This window comes from Carya illinoinensis, chromosome 5 (assembly GCF_018687715.1).
Source record: "Carya illinoinensis cultivar Pawnee chromosome 5, C.illinoinensisPawnee_v1, whole genome shotgun sequence".
Lineage (NCBI taxonomy): Eukaryota > Viridiplantae > Streptophyta > Magnoliopsida > Fagales > Juglandaceae > Carya > Carya illinoinensis.
Window position 1 is genome coordinate 7,458,015 of NC_056756.1, and position 15,402 is coordinate 7,473,416.

At 36.8% G+C, this 15,402-nt stretch overlaps 1 protein-coding gene across 1 annotated transcript; it reads left to right on the top strand.

Annotated features, from left to right (window-relative positions):
• Positions 1–3,024: 3,024 nt before the first annotated feature.
• Positions 3,025–15,015, top strand: LOC122310926 (probable jasmonic acid carboxyl methyltransferase 2). The gene is made up of 4 exons (XM_043125194.1): positions 3,025–3,303; positions 3,422–3,832; positions 13,928–14,203; positions 14,347–15,015. Exons 1-4 carry the CDS (start codon positions 3,229–3,231, stop codon positions 14,716–14,718), a joined length of 1,134 nt encoding a protein of 377 aa, XP_042981128.1. The 5' UTR covers positions 3,025–3,228; the 3' UTR covers positions 14,719–15,015.
• The last annotated feature ends 387 nt before the right edge of the window (positions 15,016–15,402 follow it).

Genomic DNA, 15,402 nt, shown 5'->3' on the forward strand with positions numbered 1-15,402 from the left:
ATCATTTTTTAAACAATTAAATTATTTTTTTTAAAAAGATTTAATTTAATTAAATATTGCAAAGAAAGAAAAAGGGCACCGGCAGTTCAAACTGTTATGAATGTCAGTAGCACCGTGGTCCGTGGCACACAAACAACTCTAATATCCACCACTATCCAGCACACAAACAAGCTTAATATTCACAACTATCAAGCAAATTAACAAAAGTAATAACTAATAGGTAAGATATAAGAGATGAGAGAGAGAGAGAGAGAGAGAGAGAGAGAGAGAGAGAGAGAGAGAGAGAGAGAGAGAGAGAGAGAGAGAGAGAGAGAGAGAGAGAGAGAGAGAGAGAGAGGCACCTTGTATTGCATTTGTAGGGGCTTTTAGAGGTGAGCCACGATGTAAGGGTTGGTTGTTCGGTTGGGATGCGATGGAGGGGCTACAGTTTGAAGGGGATGCGCACGGGGCTAGGGTTTTCAACTTTTGAGAGAGTTCTAAGATGAGACTTGAGAGAGAAACTGAAGTGAAGGGGAGGGGAGGGAACGGGGGGAAGGGGAGGAAGACCTGAATTCGTGTACTGAAACAATGCTGTTTCAATACATGAATTTGGAAAAAAAAAAGTTTTTAAAACTAGACCTAAACGACGCTGTTTAGGTCCAATTCAGCTATAACGACGCCGTTTTCAATCCCTCACTAAGATTAGAGATTCAGATGTGATTTTCACTTCTAATTCTAAACAACAACAAAATTAATAAGTTAGTAAAAAGATATTTAAGTTAGTAAAAATAAAATTAAGTAAACTATTTAATGCGTATTATTTAATTAACTCATTAAAAAAAATCACTAATTAAAATTATATTGATGATGTTAATTGTTACTTTATTACTAACTCAGAGAGTTAGAGTATATCAATTGACAATATATATATATATTTTATATCCAAGGGAATATGTTTAATACTTATGCAATTATATTGTGATATTAATTTAATATATATATATAACTAATAGTATACTATTATATATATTATATATATTAGTAATATACTAATACTAATACTATTAGTCTATTAGTATGTAGTAAATTAGTAATAGTTATTAACTTATTTACTATAACTAATAACTAGATGTAATAACTAATAACTAATAATATGTAATAACAATAGTACTAATAGATAATAACTAATAACTAGTATTACTAATTTACTATATCTCTTCATTGTCTTCAAACTCAACACATTTACTAATACTCTATGTAATACTATATTTATTTATTAAATAAGAATAATACTCTTATAGTCTTATAATCTTATTACTAATACTAGTATATTAGATATTAAGTTAACTAATACTAATACTATTAGATATTGTTATAGACTTATAATGATTTAGTTATTATGAATTTATGATTAGTATACTATATGACTATATAATAGTATATTAGTATTGATTTAAACTATTAGTAATTTAGTTTTAGTAAGTTAGTATAAATATTAGTATTAGTATAAAATTATAAATATTAGTATTATAAATATTAGCCTATTAGGTTAGATAAAAATTATAATTAATTATATACAATTATAAATATTATATAAATAATAAAATATATTATATATATTATTCATTCGGTTTAGTCCGGGGTAAAAAAACCCCTAAACCGGGACCGGACCAACTCTCGGGCCGATCTAATCGGTTTTGTCGGTCCGGATTGGCCGATACTCCCCCCTCGATCGCGTGCACCTTATCCTTAAAAGTTTTTTTATATAGAACTAGTTAAATCGCTGACTTATATTGAAATTAATGCCTAGTGTGCATTTCAACTGCTCGAGAGAATGAATATCATTGTCATTTCATTTCATTGTATTTTCTTGCTTACACTGGACACTTCTATATATGGACAATATTTTCAACTAACTAACTTTCACAAATCTGAGGAATGAATTCTGATTTCTGGATGATTCTTTGCTTCTGTATTGTGCTTCATCTTTCTCTGTTGTGCGTGGCTTGTGTTGTACAGATTCTATATTTGTTGCTGAGGTGTGCTTTGGTATTTTCCTCAACAACTTTTCATCAGGGAGTGTGCTTCCAAATAATTATTTGCATTAATGGGATGTTGAATCTTAGACTTTAAAAATAATGATACCTCAAGATCAAGATTTTCCCACTTGGGCAAACCCCCTGGGTTTTCTACCTATCATACAAAAATCAGTCGGCTAATTTTGCTGAGTACCATACTGACCGATTGTTTTTTGTGCCACACTTAAAAACTCTCTCCGCTTACAACATGGTGACAAATAATCCCTAAATTAACAAAACCTAAGCCTATAAAAAGTGACCTTGTTTTTTGTTCTTAAGACCTTGATCATGATCTATTTTACATATTTTTTTCTTCGATCCTGGCTAAAATCTGAAACTCAAATAAAAAGATTGAATATTTTTGATAAAATGACACTAATGTATTTGTTGGTTATAAAATAAATTACAAGATAGTAATATAAATCTCGTTTAACTGATGCTCCAAGCATGATTCTGGGGTCACTGAGTCAGCGGAGGATTGTTCTCAGCTATAATGAGCTAATGATGGCTACAAATTTCAATCGTCCCTTGGTTGTCTGATAAACCGAGTGTTATAAAATAAGACTCAGAGTGGACAATGATTAGGGAAAAAATAAAATAAAATACAAAATGCAAGTTGTTGGTTGTGCCATCAAAAAAAGTTGAACCACATTAGGATCATGCTAGAGCCACCGCCACCGCTAGGCTTAAGAATTTTTTTTTTTTTAAATTATTTTTTAATACTTTTAAATATTTTTTAAAAAATAAAAAATTTATAATAATAGTAAAAAAAAAAAATTTCTTAATCATTAAGAAAAAGAAAAGAAAAAAAAAAAAAAAGCCAGCGGTGGGCGGTGGCCCAAGCATTTCCCCAGTTCTAAACAAAATCTGCCGCTCCAGATGATAACTCTGGCTTTGTCCCTGCTTGGGAGTCTCTCTGTTATTTCGTCTTTTTGGTGTCTTGTCACCCAAAAGGCCAGCGGTGGAGCGGTGGCCTAAGCATTTCCCTAGGACATGGACCTTTCCTGTTGGATTGATCTTGAAGCAAGAGAGAGGAGAAAAAAGAGAGAACCAGAAAAAGTTGGACCGATTGATGAGCCTTCTCTATTTGCTAGACAGGAAGAAGTCATTATTTGTCCAAAAAACTTAAATTTATATTCGATCTAAGGGAATCAATCCACACAGACTAAAGATGGAAGTGAATCAAATTCTCTACATGAATGGAGGAGATGGAGAAACAAGCTATGCCAATAACTCCTTAATTCAGGTATTATCTCTCTTACTCACAGAAACAGAGCCACGATTTGCAATGTCTTTAGTCATTCTCTTCATCCATTTCCTTATTCCGATAGAATAACTATTGAACCACTTGATTTTTCTTCCAGAAAGGGGTGATGCTCAAGGCAAAGCCAATCTTAGAAGAAAGCATAGTACGGCTCTCTCTAAGCAGCAACTTCCCCGAGTGTGTAAAACTGGCAGATTTTGGATGTTCATCAGGACCCAACACGCTGTTGTTGGCTTGGGAGATCATGGACATCATCCATGCAACATGCCAACGGGTTAATCGCAAGGCACCCATGTTCCAAGTGTTTCTTAATGATCTTCCAGGAAATGATTTCAATACCATTTTCAGGACTTTGCCGAGTTTTTATGAGAAACTAAAGAAAGAGAAGGGAAGTGAGTTTGAGCGCGCTTGTTTCATCGCAGGAATGCCTGGAACTTTCTATGGGAGGCTCTTTCCCGACTGTTTTCTTCATTTTGTTCACTCTTCTTACAGTCTTCATTGGCGTTCCCAGGTTAGCAGTTATGACCTTCATCTGTTTCCTTTTGGTGGCCGTAGGATAATCATATTAGAAGGATATATACCACATCTCAGTCTTGACTGGAAAAAAAAAATGCATGTTTGGTGGCATTATGGAGATGCTTTTTGATGGTCTCCAAATTATTACTCCCAAGTATAGAAGTTGATCAATTGTAATAATAGAGAAATCCCAAGGTCATTTCCACAGGGACAAAGGTATTTCCAGCAATGATACTTTGTGAAAGTTTATTGTAAAAAGAATGGTGATGAGAGAAAAACTATATCAACTCTTTTTGGGTTTTTATGATTATGAAAACAGCAAACACGAAGGAGGAGTGGTATATTCACAGTAGAAGGAATATGAAAATTGAAATGTATGGTTGAGCTTTTGAGGGTCTTATATATGTAACTTATGTTTTGAGAGATGAACTAAATCATGAGTTATTTACTTGCTAAGGATTGAAGGATGCAGAAAAAAACTTCTGAAATGTAATTTTTGGTTTTAACAAAGCTCAAACAGAAATGCAACTCAGTAGCTGAAGTTTAACAAAATTCACAGAATAAATTTAACAAACACTTGGGCTGCGGTTTAGAACTTTCTTTGATTCCACAACTCAAAAGACTTCTGGGCATTACCGTTCTTTTACCAACCCAATCAAGGAGTTAATAAAACAGAATGTATGCATTTGATTTCAAGCAACATGCCAATGCGTAAAACAAGAGACCCTCTCTAAACATCAACCAAGATTTATATGACACTCGGCTGAGAAGAATCCTTGATTAAATTCAAGGTTCTGTTGTGCCTTGTGTCAACAACAAAACAAGAAAAAAATGCAAGAGATTCCTTCAACTTTCCCTTTTATGAACTCGGTTTCAGACAGAGCAAGGAGTGAAAATTAAGAGCACAGAAAATCCATCAAATGCTGGAAATCAATAAAAGATTTTACCGCAACCCAAGCTGCGAAAGTTAGCTAAACATCTTCATTCAAAACTAGAAAAGAACTAAAATGAAAACAAAACCCTAAGAAGAAAACCCAGAAATTCGGTCTGAACCAAAATAGCAGAAAATGAAGAATAAAAACTGAAAATCTGAATCTCCCCTTCACCAGCAGATTTCCCCTCCTTTTATGCTCACCAGCCTCTCTCCTTGCCACGGATTGCATCCCCTCCATCGCACAAGACTGCCTCCTTCCTTTGCTCCTTGTGGTCCCCGAGATTCCCCCAAAGCTATCAGGTTTGGTGCTGCTGAGTCCTTCACGTGACAGCCTCAGGTCTCTTCTCCACATGGGCTTTCCTATGGGCATGGGCTGGAGTGATATGGCTTTTCTTAAGCTGGCAGACGTGGGCCTCAACCTTCAATACACACATAAGAGTTTAAGCCTATTTAAGTCTAACATAAATAAGACTAAGCTCAATTCCATTTTTGCTATGTGATTAATCTTTACTCATGTCAATAGCCCACTGTTATGCATTGTTTATTAAATACTCTTTTTTTGCAAATAAAACTTACTTAATCAATTATAGTAAGAGTACTTAAAACAACATAATTTCCCTTTTATCACACCCCCCTACTGACTTTTTGCTAGTCCCTAGCAAATAGAATGATTTGGGTCAAAGAAGGAGGTTCCCTACTACAAACTCAGAACTCATGTCATGATTCAGAACTTACTGAGGTTAAGATTTCTAGTCATAGATTGATCAGAAATTTAGTGCCAACAAAAAGGTTTATACAGTGTTTAGTCAATCAATCCAAAAAAGATAAGTTCAGTAAAATCTTGCTTCAGTGCATGGGGGCTGAGGTCAGAATTTCAGAATTGACTACCAAGAGACATTAGAAGTTTCAATCACTGCAGAAGATTTGTGATGACCACATAGTCTTACTCCAATTCAAAACCATTGTATTGTTGGCTTTCACGCTATTACACTTTAAAAGGCCTCTTTTCTTTTCTCTTTTTTTTTTTTCTTTTCCTGGAGGGGGGTTAGACTTATGAATGTGCGCCTACCCACACTTTCACAAGTAAGCCCTTACCGCTAGGTTGCTGCACCTCTTGGTTTTCTAGGGGGAATCAGACCTATGAATGTGCGCCTACCCACACTTTCACAAGTCGGCCCTTACCACTAGATTACCTAAAGGACCTTTTTTTTTTTTTTTTTTTTTTTTTTAATGCAGCCCCGGTAATAGGCAGCCTTTTCCAATACACACTTTTTTTTTTTTTTTGATCCTTGGCTTGTCCATTTTCTCATTTGATTTATTAGACTTCTTTCTAAGCCATTAGGATATGGTTCATTGGAATCTCACACAACTAGCATGAATTTCAACAAGTAATGGCACACTGGAGTCTCTCTTTCTTCTGAGTATGTATGTGTGTGCTGAGCAAGATTTTTACTACTATCCCTTGGTTTAAGCAACTAAACAAACTGGATAAACTTCCCTTTTGACCTACTTTCTGAATATTGAATTTTAAATGTTTTATAACCCCAGCAAATCAACTCAGAACACAAATGTTCAGAAACAAGGGCTACTGTCTCATTCACAGCACTTTCAAAGATGGATCAGAATGTATCTAAGGCATAGAAAAAATTAAGTTCTTTCCCCCCCCCAGTAGACTGTAGCATTGTCCTCAATGATACAAAGCAATTCAACATGTATGAGGAGAAAAAGTACTCAAAGGAAATTGAGCAACAAAGTGAAATGTACATGGGATAAAAAAAAAAAGCAGAGAGGTTGTGAGAGAACACACCTGGTTGAGATGCGAAGAGACTAACCAAAGAAGAAACAGAAAAAAAAAACTGACTACAAAAACAGAAGAGAAACAAGTGATAAATCACGAAACCAAGTCAACTGGATTCTACAACTGGATTAGTGTTTGGGTCCAACAAAAGTAAAGTAGACTCTTCAGATAAGAAATTAGAAATGAAGGGCTTGAGTCTTTGACCATTAACTTTGAACATGTTACCATTTTGAGGATTCATGATCTCCACAGCTCCATGGGGAAAGACAGTTTTGACCACATATGGACCACTCCACCGGGACCTTAATTTGCCGGGAAACAAGTGTAATCGAGAATTATACAATAACACTTGTTGCTCAGGCTCAAAGGTTTTACGTTGGATATGCTTATCATGAAATTTCTTCATCCTTTCCTTGGACAGCTTGGAATTATTGTAGGCATCCATTCTAAGTTCATCCAATTCAGCCATTTGCAATTTTCTTATAGAACCAGCCTGGTCAATGTTGAAATTAAACTTTTTAATGGCCCAATATGCCCTGTGTTCTAACTCTACAGGCAGATGGCATGCCTTCCCATACACTAGTCTATATGGAGACATGCCCAAAATGGTTTTGTAGGCTGTTCTGTAAGCCCAAAGAGCATCAGTTAAACGTAATGACCAGTCTTTTTTGTTAGGGCTCACTGTTTTTTCAAGAATGTTTTTTATTTCCCTATTAGCTAGTTCAGCTTGGCCATTAGTTTGAGGATGATAAGGTGTGGAAACTTTGTGATGGATGCCATATTTCTTCATTAAGGCAGAAAAATGCTTATTACAAAAGTGGGTACCATTATCACTGATAATGGCCTTAGGCATGCCAAATCTTGCAAAAATGTTTTCCTTTAAAAATTTTAAAACCACCTTATGGTCATTATTTTTGCAAGGGACTGCCTCAACCCACTTAGAAACATAGTCCACAGCAAGCAAGATATACAAATAGCCATAAGAAGAGGGAAATGGTCCCATGAAATCTATCCCCCAACAGTCAAAAATTTCAATCACTAATATAGGCTGCATAGGCATCATATTTCTCCTAGTGATACTTCCTAATTTTTGACAGGGTTCACAGGCCTTACAAAAGCTATAGGTATCTTTAAACATGGAAGGCCAATAAAACCCACTTTGGAGGATTTTAGCTACTGTTTTGTGGGCTGAAAAATGCCCACCACAAGCTTCTGAATGACAGAAGGACAACACACCAGAAATTTCAGTATTAGGCACACATTTCCTAATAATCTGATCTGAACAGTACTTAAAGAGGTATGGATCATCATAAAAAAAATACTTAGCTTCATTTTGCAGCCTCTTGATGTCCTGCGCAGTCCAATGGGGAGGAGTTTTCCCTGTGACCAGAAAGTTAACAAGGTCAGCATACCATGGTAAAATCTCAACTGAAAACAATTGTTCATCAGGAAAATAATCAGAAATTAAAGGAGAGTGTTCAGATTTTTCAGATGTAAGTCGAGACAAATGATCCGCCACCACATTCTCCACCCCCTTTTTATCTTTTATTGTGAGATCAAATTCCTGCAGTAGGAGAATCCACCTTATTAGCCTTGGTTTTGTATCTTTTTTAGATAAGAGAAATTTGAGTGCTGCATGGTCAGTAAATATGGTGACAGAAGAACCAAGCAAATAAGATCTGAATTTATCCAAAGCAAATACAACAGCTAGGAGTTCTTTTTCTGTGGTGGAGTAATTTCTTTGGGCAGCATTCAAGGTTTTACTAGCATAATAGATGACATGTGACATCTTATTTTTTCGCTGCCCAAGTGCAGCCCCTACTGCAAAATCACTAGCATCACACATTAATTCAAAAGGGAGTGTCCAATCAGGGGGTTGAACAATGGGTGCAGTGGTGAGAAAAGATTTTAACTGGTCAAAACAGTCTTGACATTCACTGGTCCATTCAAACTTGACATCATGCATGAGGAGTTGACAAAGAGGCTTAGAGATATGACTAAAACTTTTTATAAATCTTCTGTAAAAACCAGCATGGCCTAAAAAAGATCTAACATCTTTTACATTCCTAGGCGCAGGTAAGTTTGAAATCAATTCTATTTTAGCCTTATCAACCTCTATACCCCGTGAGGACACAATGTGTCCAAGAACTATGCCCTGCTGAACCATAAAATGGCATTTTTCCCAGTTTAACAGCAGCTGGTTTTCCTCACATCTGGTTAGAACAACTTGTAGGTTAGCCAAGCAAGCGTCAAATGATTTTCCAAAAACTGAAAAATCATCCATAAACACCTCTACAATGTCCTCAATTAAATCACTAAAGATGCTTAGCATACACCTTTGGAAAGTAGCCGGGGCGTTACATAACCCAAATGGCATTCTTTTGAAGGCAAAAGTACCAAAGGGGCAAGTAAATGTGGTTTTCTCTTGGTCCTCAGGGGCTATCTCTATTTGATAATATCCAGAAAACCCATCTAAGAAACAATAGTACTCATGTCCCGCCACCTTTTCTAAAATCTGGTCAAGGAAAGGCAAGGGAAAATGGTCCTTCCTAGAAGCTGCATTCAGTTTCCTATAGTCTACACACATTCTCCAGCCTGTGGTTACCCTAGTAGGCACTAACTCCCCCTTATTATTTTCTATCACAGTCATCCCAGATTTTTTTGGAACAACTTGGATTGGACTAACCCATTTGCTGTTTGCAATAGGATATATGATGCCTATGTCTAAAAGTTTCAAAACTTCAGTTTTTACTACTTCCTTCATGGTAGGATTTAATCTCCTTTGCATCTCCCTAGAGGGTTTTGAGTCCTCTTCTAAATATATCCTATGAGTGCAAGTAAGAGGGCTTATACCTTTGATATCAGCAATGGACCAACCAATGGCTGCTTTATGTTGTTTCAGCATGGTCAGTAATTTATTCTCTTGGTCAGGAGTTAATTGAGAAGAGATTACCACTGGAAATGAATTTTCTGGACCCAGGTGAGCGTATTTCAGTTCTGAAGGCAGAGGCTTTAGTTCCAGCACTGGGAACTTCTCTGTGGAAGGTTTTAACGCTGCTGGTATTTCTGGTAATGGCTCAAATTTCAGCTTCCACTGCACCTCAGTGGAATTTCCTGCAGCACAAACAAATGACATAATGTTAGCAGGCTCAATTAAATCAAGGGAATTCTCTAATTCCTCCCATTGTTCACTACAATCATAATTCAGCAAAGAATTTTCAGAGAGGAGAGATTCCAGTGCATTGACTTCTTGAAGTTCCTCGGGTTCTTGAGGTTGCCTGCACAAGTTGAAAATGTTCAATTCTAAGGTCATATTCGCAAAGCTTAATTTCAGGACACCACTCCTACAATTAATTATGGCATTAGAAGTTGCTAAGAATGGTCTCCCTAAAATCACAGGTGCTGAAGAATTTGCATGGGCAGTCACTTTCATGTCTAGCACCACAAAATCTACTGGGTAGTAGAATTTATCTACTTGGACCAAGACATCCTCAACAATACCCTTTGGTATTTTGATGGATCTATCAGCAAGCTGTAAAATAATGGAAGTGGTCTTTAATTCACCCAAACCCAGCTGTTCATACACACTAAAAGGCAGCAAATTAACTCCTGAACCTAAGTCAAGTAAAGCTTGGCCAATTTTTGCATTTCCAATGACACAAGAAATAGTTGGTGAACCAGGGTCTTTAAACTTGGGTGGTGTGTGATTCTGAATTATTGCACTGACTTGCTCAGTGAGAAAGGCTTTTTTCTGCACATTTAACTTCCTTTTTACAGTGCATAAATCCTTTAGAAATTTAGCATAAGCAGGAATTTGTTTAATGGCATCAAGAAGAGGAATATTAATCCTGACATGTCTAAAAATTTCCAGAATTTCAGCATGCTGTTTTTCCTTATGCATAGAAAGCAATCTATGTGGGAATGGGGCAGGTGTGGGGCATATATTTGTTTCAGAATCTAGCATGCTTGGCTCACCTTTATCTTGGGAAGGGTTAGCATTTTTACCTGAGCTGGTTGCACCCTGTGCAGGAATATCTACCACCTTACCACTCCTTAGAGTTGTGATGGCCTTGACAGATTTGACATTGGCACTTTCAGTAGTACTCTGAGTTTGCTGATTCAGTCCTTGTGGGTTGGGTTGAGGCTGAGCAGGGAATTTCCCTTTTTCTTGAGCACTTAAGGCAGTGGTCACTCTTGTGAGTGTCCCTCTAATGTCGTTTATTGCTTGTGAATTTTGATTATTTATCGTATTCTGACTTTGCATGAACTGCTGGAGGCTCACGGACAACTGCTGCATGGTATCCTCCAAGTTCTTCTTTTGCACTGGAGGTGGGTGATTTGCATACTGTGAAGGTCCTGGGGCTGTTGGTGCTGGATAGGGAGCATATTGAGCAGGTCCTGGGGCTGTTGGCTGCTCATTCCTCCATCCAAAATTTGGATGGTTCCTCCAACCTGAATTATAAGTGTTAGAATATGGCCCAGAAAAATTTTTAGAGATCATATTCACAGCATTAGATTGGTCAAGTAAGACTTCTTTAAATGCAGGAATTGTTGGGCATGCACTAGTCACATGCCCAAGATCTTCACATATGTTACATTTTTCAGAAGTAGATGGTAGGGCTTGCAGCTCGCTGACTTTCTTAAGTTCTATAGACTCTACCTTCTTAGAAAGTAATGCAAGCCTAGCATGTAAATCATCAGCTTCTTTTAAATGATACTTTCCACCCCCACTTAAAAATTTTGGATTTTCAGATCTGTCATACATCTCAGAAACATCCCATGACTGGGCATTTTCAGATAAATAGTCAAAGTACTCAAATGCTTCCAAGGGTTCTTTATTAAAAAACTCACCATTGCACATGGTTTCCACAAATTGTCTCATCTTTGGTTGTAAACCCTCATAAAAAAAACTTATGACCCTCCACTCTTCATATCCATGATGAGGACATGCATTTAATAGGTCTTTAAAACGTTCCCAGCAGTGATAAAACGTCTCTGAATCCTTTTGACCAAAATTCATAATTTGTCTTTTTAAGGCATTGGTCCTATGCATTGGGAAGAATTTTTTTAAAAATTCTGTTTGCATTTCCTGCCAAGTCCCAATAGACCTTGGCCTTAAGGAATTTAGCCAAGTTTTAGCCTTGTCCTTAAGAGAAAATGGGAACAGTTTTAACCTAATGACTTCTTCAGTGCATGTTCTATCCATGAAAGTTGAGCACACTTCTTCAAATTCTTTGATGTGCAAATAGGGGTTTTCTGATTCCATGCCATGAAAATGTGGCAGCAGTGGAATCATTCCAGGTTTGAAGTTAAAATTATTCGCATTCAAAGGTTGAATGATACAAGAGGGTGGGCTGGTCCTAACAGGTTGCAAATATTCTCTAAGCGTCCTGTTGGGGTTTACCATCTCCCTATCATTGGGTTCTTCATTTTCAGCCATGTCACTATGAATGTCAAATGATGATTCAACTGCTGAATTTAGAGAAACAGATGCACTTGAGGATGAGGTTGATGATTCAGTTCTAGCAAGTCTATATGTGCTATCTCTAACCCAACCAGACATGCAAGTTCAGCAAAATAAAAGAAAACAAAACAGATTGCAATAAGATAAAATAAAATAAAGGACAGAATAAAATAAAAGCAAATAAGTAAAATGAGAGGAAAATATATCACCCAAGCTGTGAAGAGGTTCACAGCTCTAAAAACACCTTCTCAATATAGTAATGTTCTGAAAACACCAGTTGTCCCCGGCAACGGCACCAAAAACTTGATGGTCTCCAAATTATTACTCCCAAGTATAGAAGTTGATCAATTGTAATAATAGAGAAATCCCAAGGTCATTTCCACAGGGACAAAGGTATTTCCAGCAATGATACTTTGTGAAAGTTTATTGTAAAAAGAATGGTGATGAGAGAAAAACTATATCAACTCTTTTTGGGTTTTTATGATTATGAAAACAGCAAACACGAAGGAGGAGTGGTATATTCACAGTAGAAGGAATATGAAAATTGAAATGTATGGTTGAGCTTTTGAGGGTCTTATATATGTAACTTATGTTTTGAGAGATGAACTAAATCATGAGTTATTTACTTGCTAAGGATTGAAGGATGCAGAAAAAAACTTCTGAAATGTAATTTTTGGTTTTAACAAAGCTCAAACAGAAATGCAACTCAGTAGCTGAAGTTTAACAAAATTCACAGAATAAATTTAACAAACACTTGGGCTGCGGTTTAGAACTTTCTTTGATTCCACAACTCAAAAGACTTCTGGGCATTACCGTTCTTTTACCAACCCAATCAAGGAGTTAATAAAACAGAATGTATGCATTTGATTTCAAGCAACATGCCAATGCGTAAAACAAGAGACCCTCTCTAAACATCAACCAAGATTTATATGACACTCGGCTGAGAAGAATCCTTGATTAAATTCAAGGTTCTGTTGTGCCTTGTGTCAACAACAAAACAAGAAAAAAATGCAAGAGATTCCTTCAACTTTCCCTTTTATGAACTCGGTTTCAGACAGAGCAAGGAGTGAAAATTAAGAGCACAGAAAATCCATCAAATGCTGGAAATCAATAAAAGATTTTACCGCAACCCAAGCTGCGAAAGTTAGCTAAACATCTTCATTCAAAACTAGAAAAGCACTAAAATGAAAACAAAACCCTAAGAAGAAAACCCAGAAATTCGGTCTGAACCAAAATAGCAGAAAATGAAGAATAAAAACTGAAAATCTGAATCTCCCCTTCACCAGCAGATTTCCCCTCCTTTTATGCTCACCAGCCTCTCTCCTTGCCACGGATTGCATCCCCTCCATCGCACAAGACTGCCTCCTTCCTTTGCTCCTTGTGGTCCCCGAGATTCCCCCAAAGCTATCAGGTTTGGTGCTGCTGAGTCCTTCACGTGACAGCCTCAGGTCTCTTCTCCACATGGGCTTTCCTATGGGCATGGGCTGGAGTGATATGGCTTTTCTTAAGCTGGCAGACGTGGGCCTCAACCTTCAATACACACATAAGAGTTTAAGCCTATTTAAGTCTAACATAAATAAGACTAAGCTCAATTCCATTTTTGCTATGTGATTAATCTTTACTCATGTCAATAGCCCACTGTTATGCATTGTTTATTAAATACTCTTTTTTTGCAAATAAAACTTACTTAATCAATTATAGTAAGAGTACTTAAAACAACATAATTTCCCTTTTATCACTTTTGGTACTATTTTTCTTCTAAAAAGGCATCCCGTCACTAATACTAGTCCAATCTACTTGCTCAAATTTTGTTGAAGAAAAACATTTCTTTAAAAAATCTGGAATTGCTTCCTATAAATATTCACCTGAAACAAGTTGAAAATTATATTTACAGGTCCCTGAAGGGCTTGTAGGGGAATCAGGGGTTCCATTAAACAAGGGTAATATTCACATAGCAAAGACAAGCCCCCATAATGTGCTTAAAGCCTACTCGGATCTTTTTGAGAAAGACTTCACATTATTTTTAAGATCACGTTCGCAAGAGATGGTTCCTGGCGGTCACATGGTCCTTGTGGTGATGGGTAGTACCGGGAAAGCTGATTCTTCTAGCAACCAAAGCTGCTCCATCTGGGAGTTATTAGGAATCACTCTAAATGACATGGTCCTAGAGGTACAGTACAATTATATTCTTCTTTTTCTCTGCTGAACATAAGGTATTAGTTGCATTAAGGGCAGGCAAACATAAGACTTTTAATGCAAACGAAATGGTTTTTTTTCGCTATGTATTTCTTTTTATAAGCGGTATTAATCCAGGGAAAAGTTGACGAGGCAAAATTGGACAGTTTCAATCTGCCATATTATGCACCTACTATAGAGGAAGCTAAGGCCGTGATCCAAACAGAAGGAACCTTCAACATTCATCGATTTGAAACATTTGAAGTGGACTGGGATTGTAACATCGATGATGACATGAGTAACAAAGGGTATAGTTTTGGAAAACCCGGTAGAGGGAAGTATGTGGCCATGAGTATAAGGGTGGTTACAGAATCGATGCTGGTGGGTCATTTTGGAAAAGAGATCATGGATGATTTGTTTGAAAGATTTTCCAGTAAGATAGAAGAATATTTGGAGGTTGAGGAAGGCAAGCACATGAATTTGATCATTTCCATGACGAAGAATGGTTAATAATTATGAGCAGTACTTCTCAAAGGAGCTTTTTTTCCCCAACAGTAGGATTAATTCTGTATTATTATATATATCCCATGCATTGATCACGAAAACAATTCAGGTTTTGCGTGTCCATAGTCTGAATAAATAAGGGAAGAAATTCCTATGTATATATGTACTGGTATTGTGGACTGTGGAGACCAGTCCGTCCTTGTACGCGGATTCGATTATCATTCCCTCTATATATATATCACCAGCTTCATTCTGATCTATATGGACAGTTGGGCACTGCGTGCCAAGTGAAGTGAACTCTCACACCTGGTTTGCCTGCAATTAATTTCTTTTTTTTTTTTTACACACCCATGCATCAGATATATACTAATTCATTCATGAAAAGCCACACGTCTGGTAACTTAATAACTTATACTAATTTTCCACAGAACAAGGATCCTGAGATTAATCTAAAAAGCTGTTTCGATAGGTTTTGTATTGGTTATAAAGCAGCATATATAATTCTAGTCGCCAGATTCACACATGAACCGGCCTGCATGAGAGTCTCGTGAGTCTTATCAACACTCTATAAATTAAGAATCTCATGTCTCCCAAATTAATTATCATTCTGGCAGCGTCGGCCTCCAACTCAAAAACTCTCTTTCTGTGTGTTTTTTAGTTGGATAGGGTCTGATACTCAATGGCATGGCC

Coding starts and splice junctions, on each gene's coding strand:
- LOC122310926 (XM_043125194.1), top strand. CDS start 3,229: ATGGAAGTGAATCAAATTCTCTACATGAATGGAGGAGATGGAGAAACA. Junction 3,833..13,927: donor GTCTTCATTGGCGTTCCCAG/GTTAGCAGTTAT, acceptor TTATATTTACAG/GTCCCTGAAGGGCTTGTAGG. Junction 14,204..14,346: donor TAAATGACATGGTCCTAGAG/GTACAGTACAAT, acceptor GTATTAATCCAG/GGAAAAGTTGACGAGGCAAA.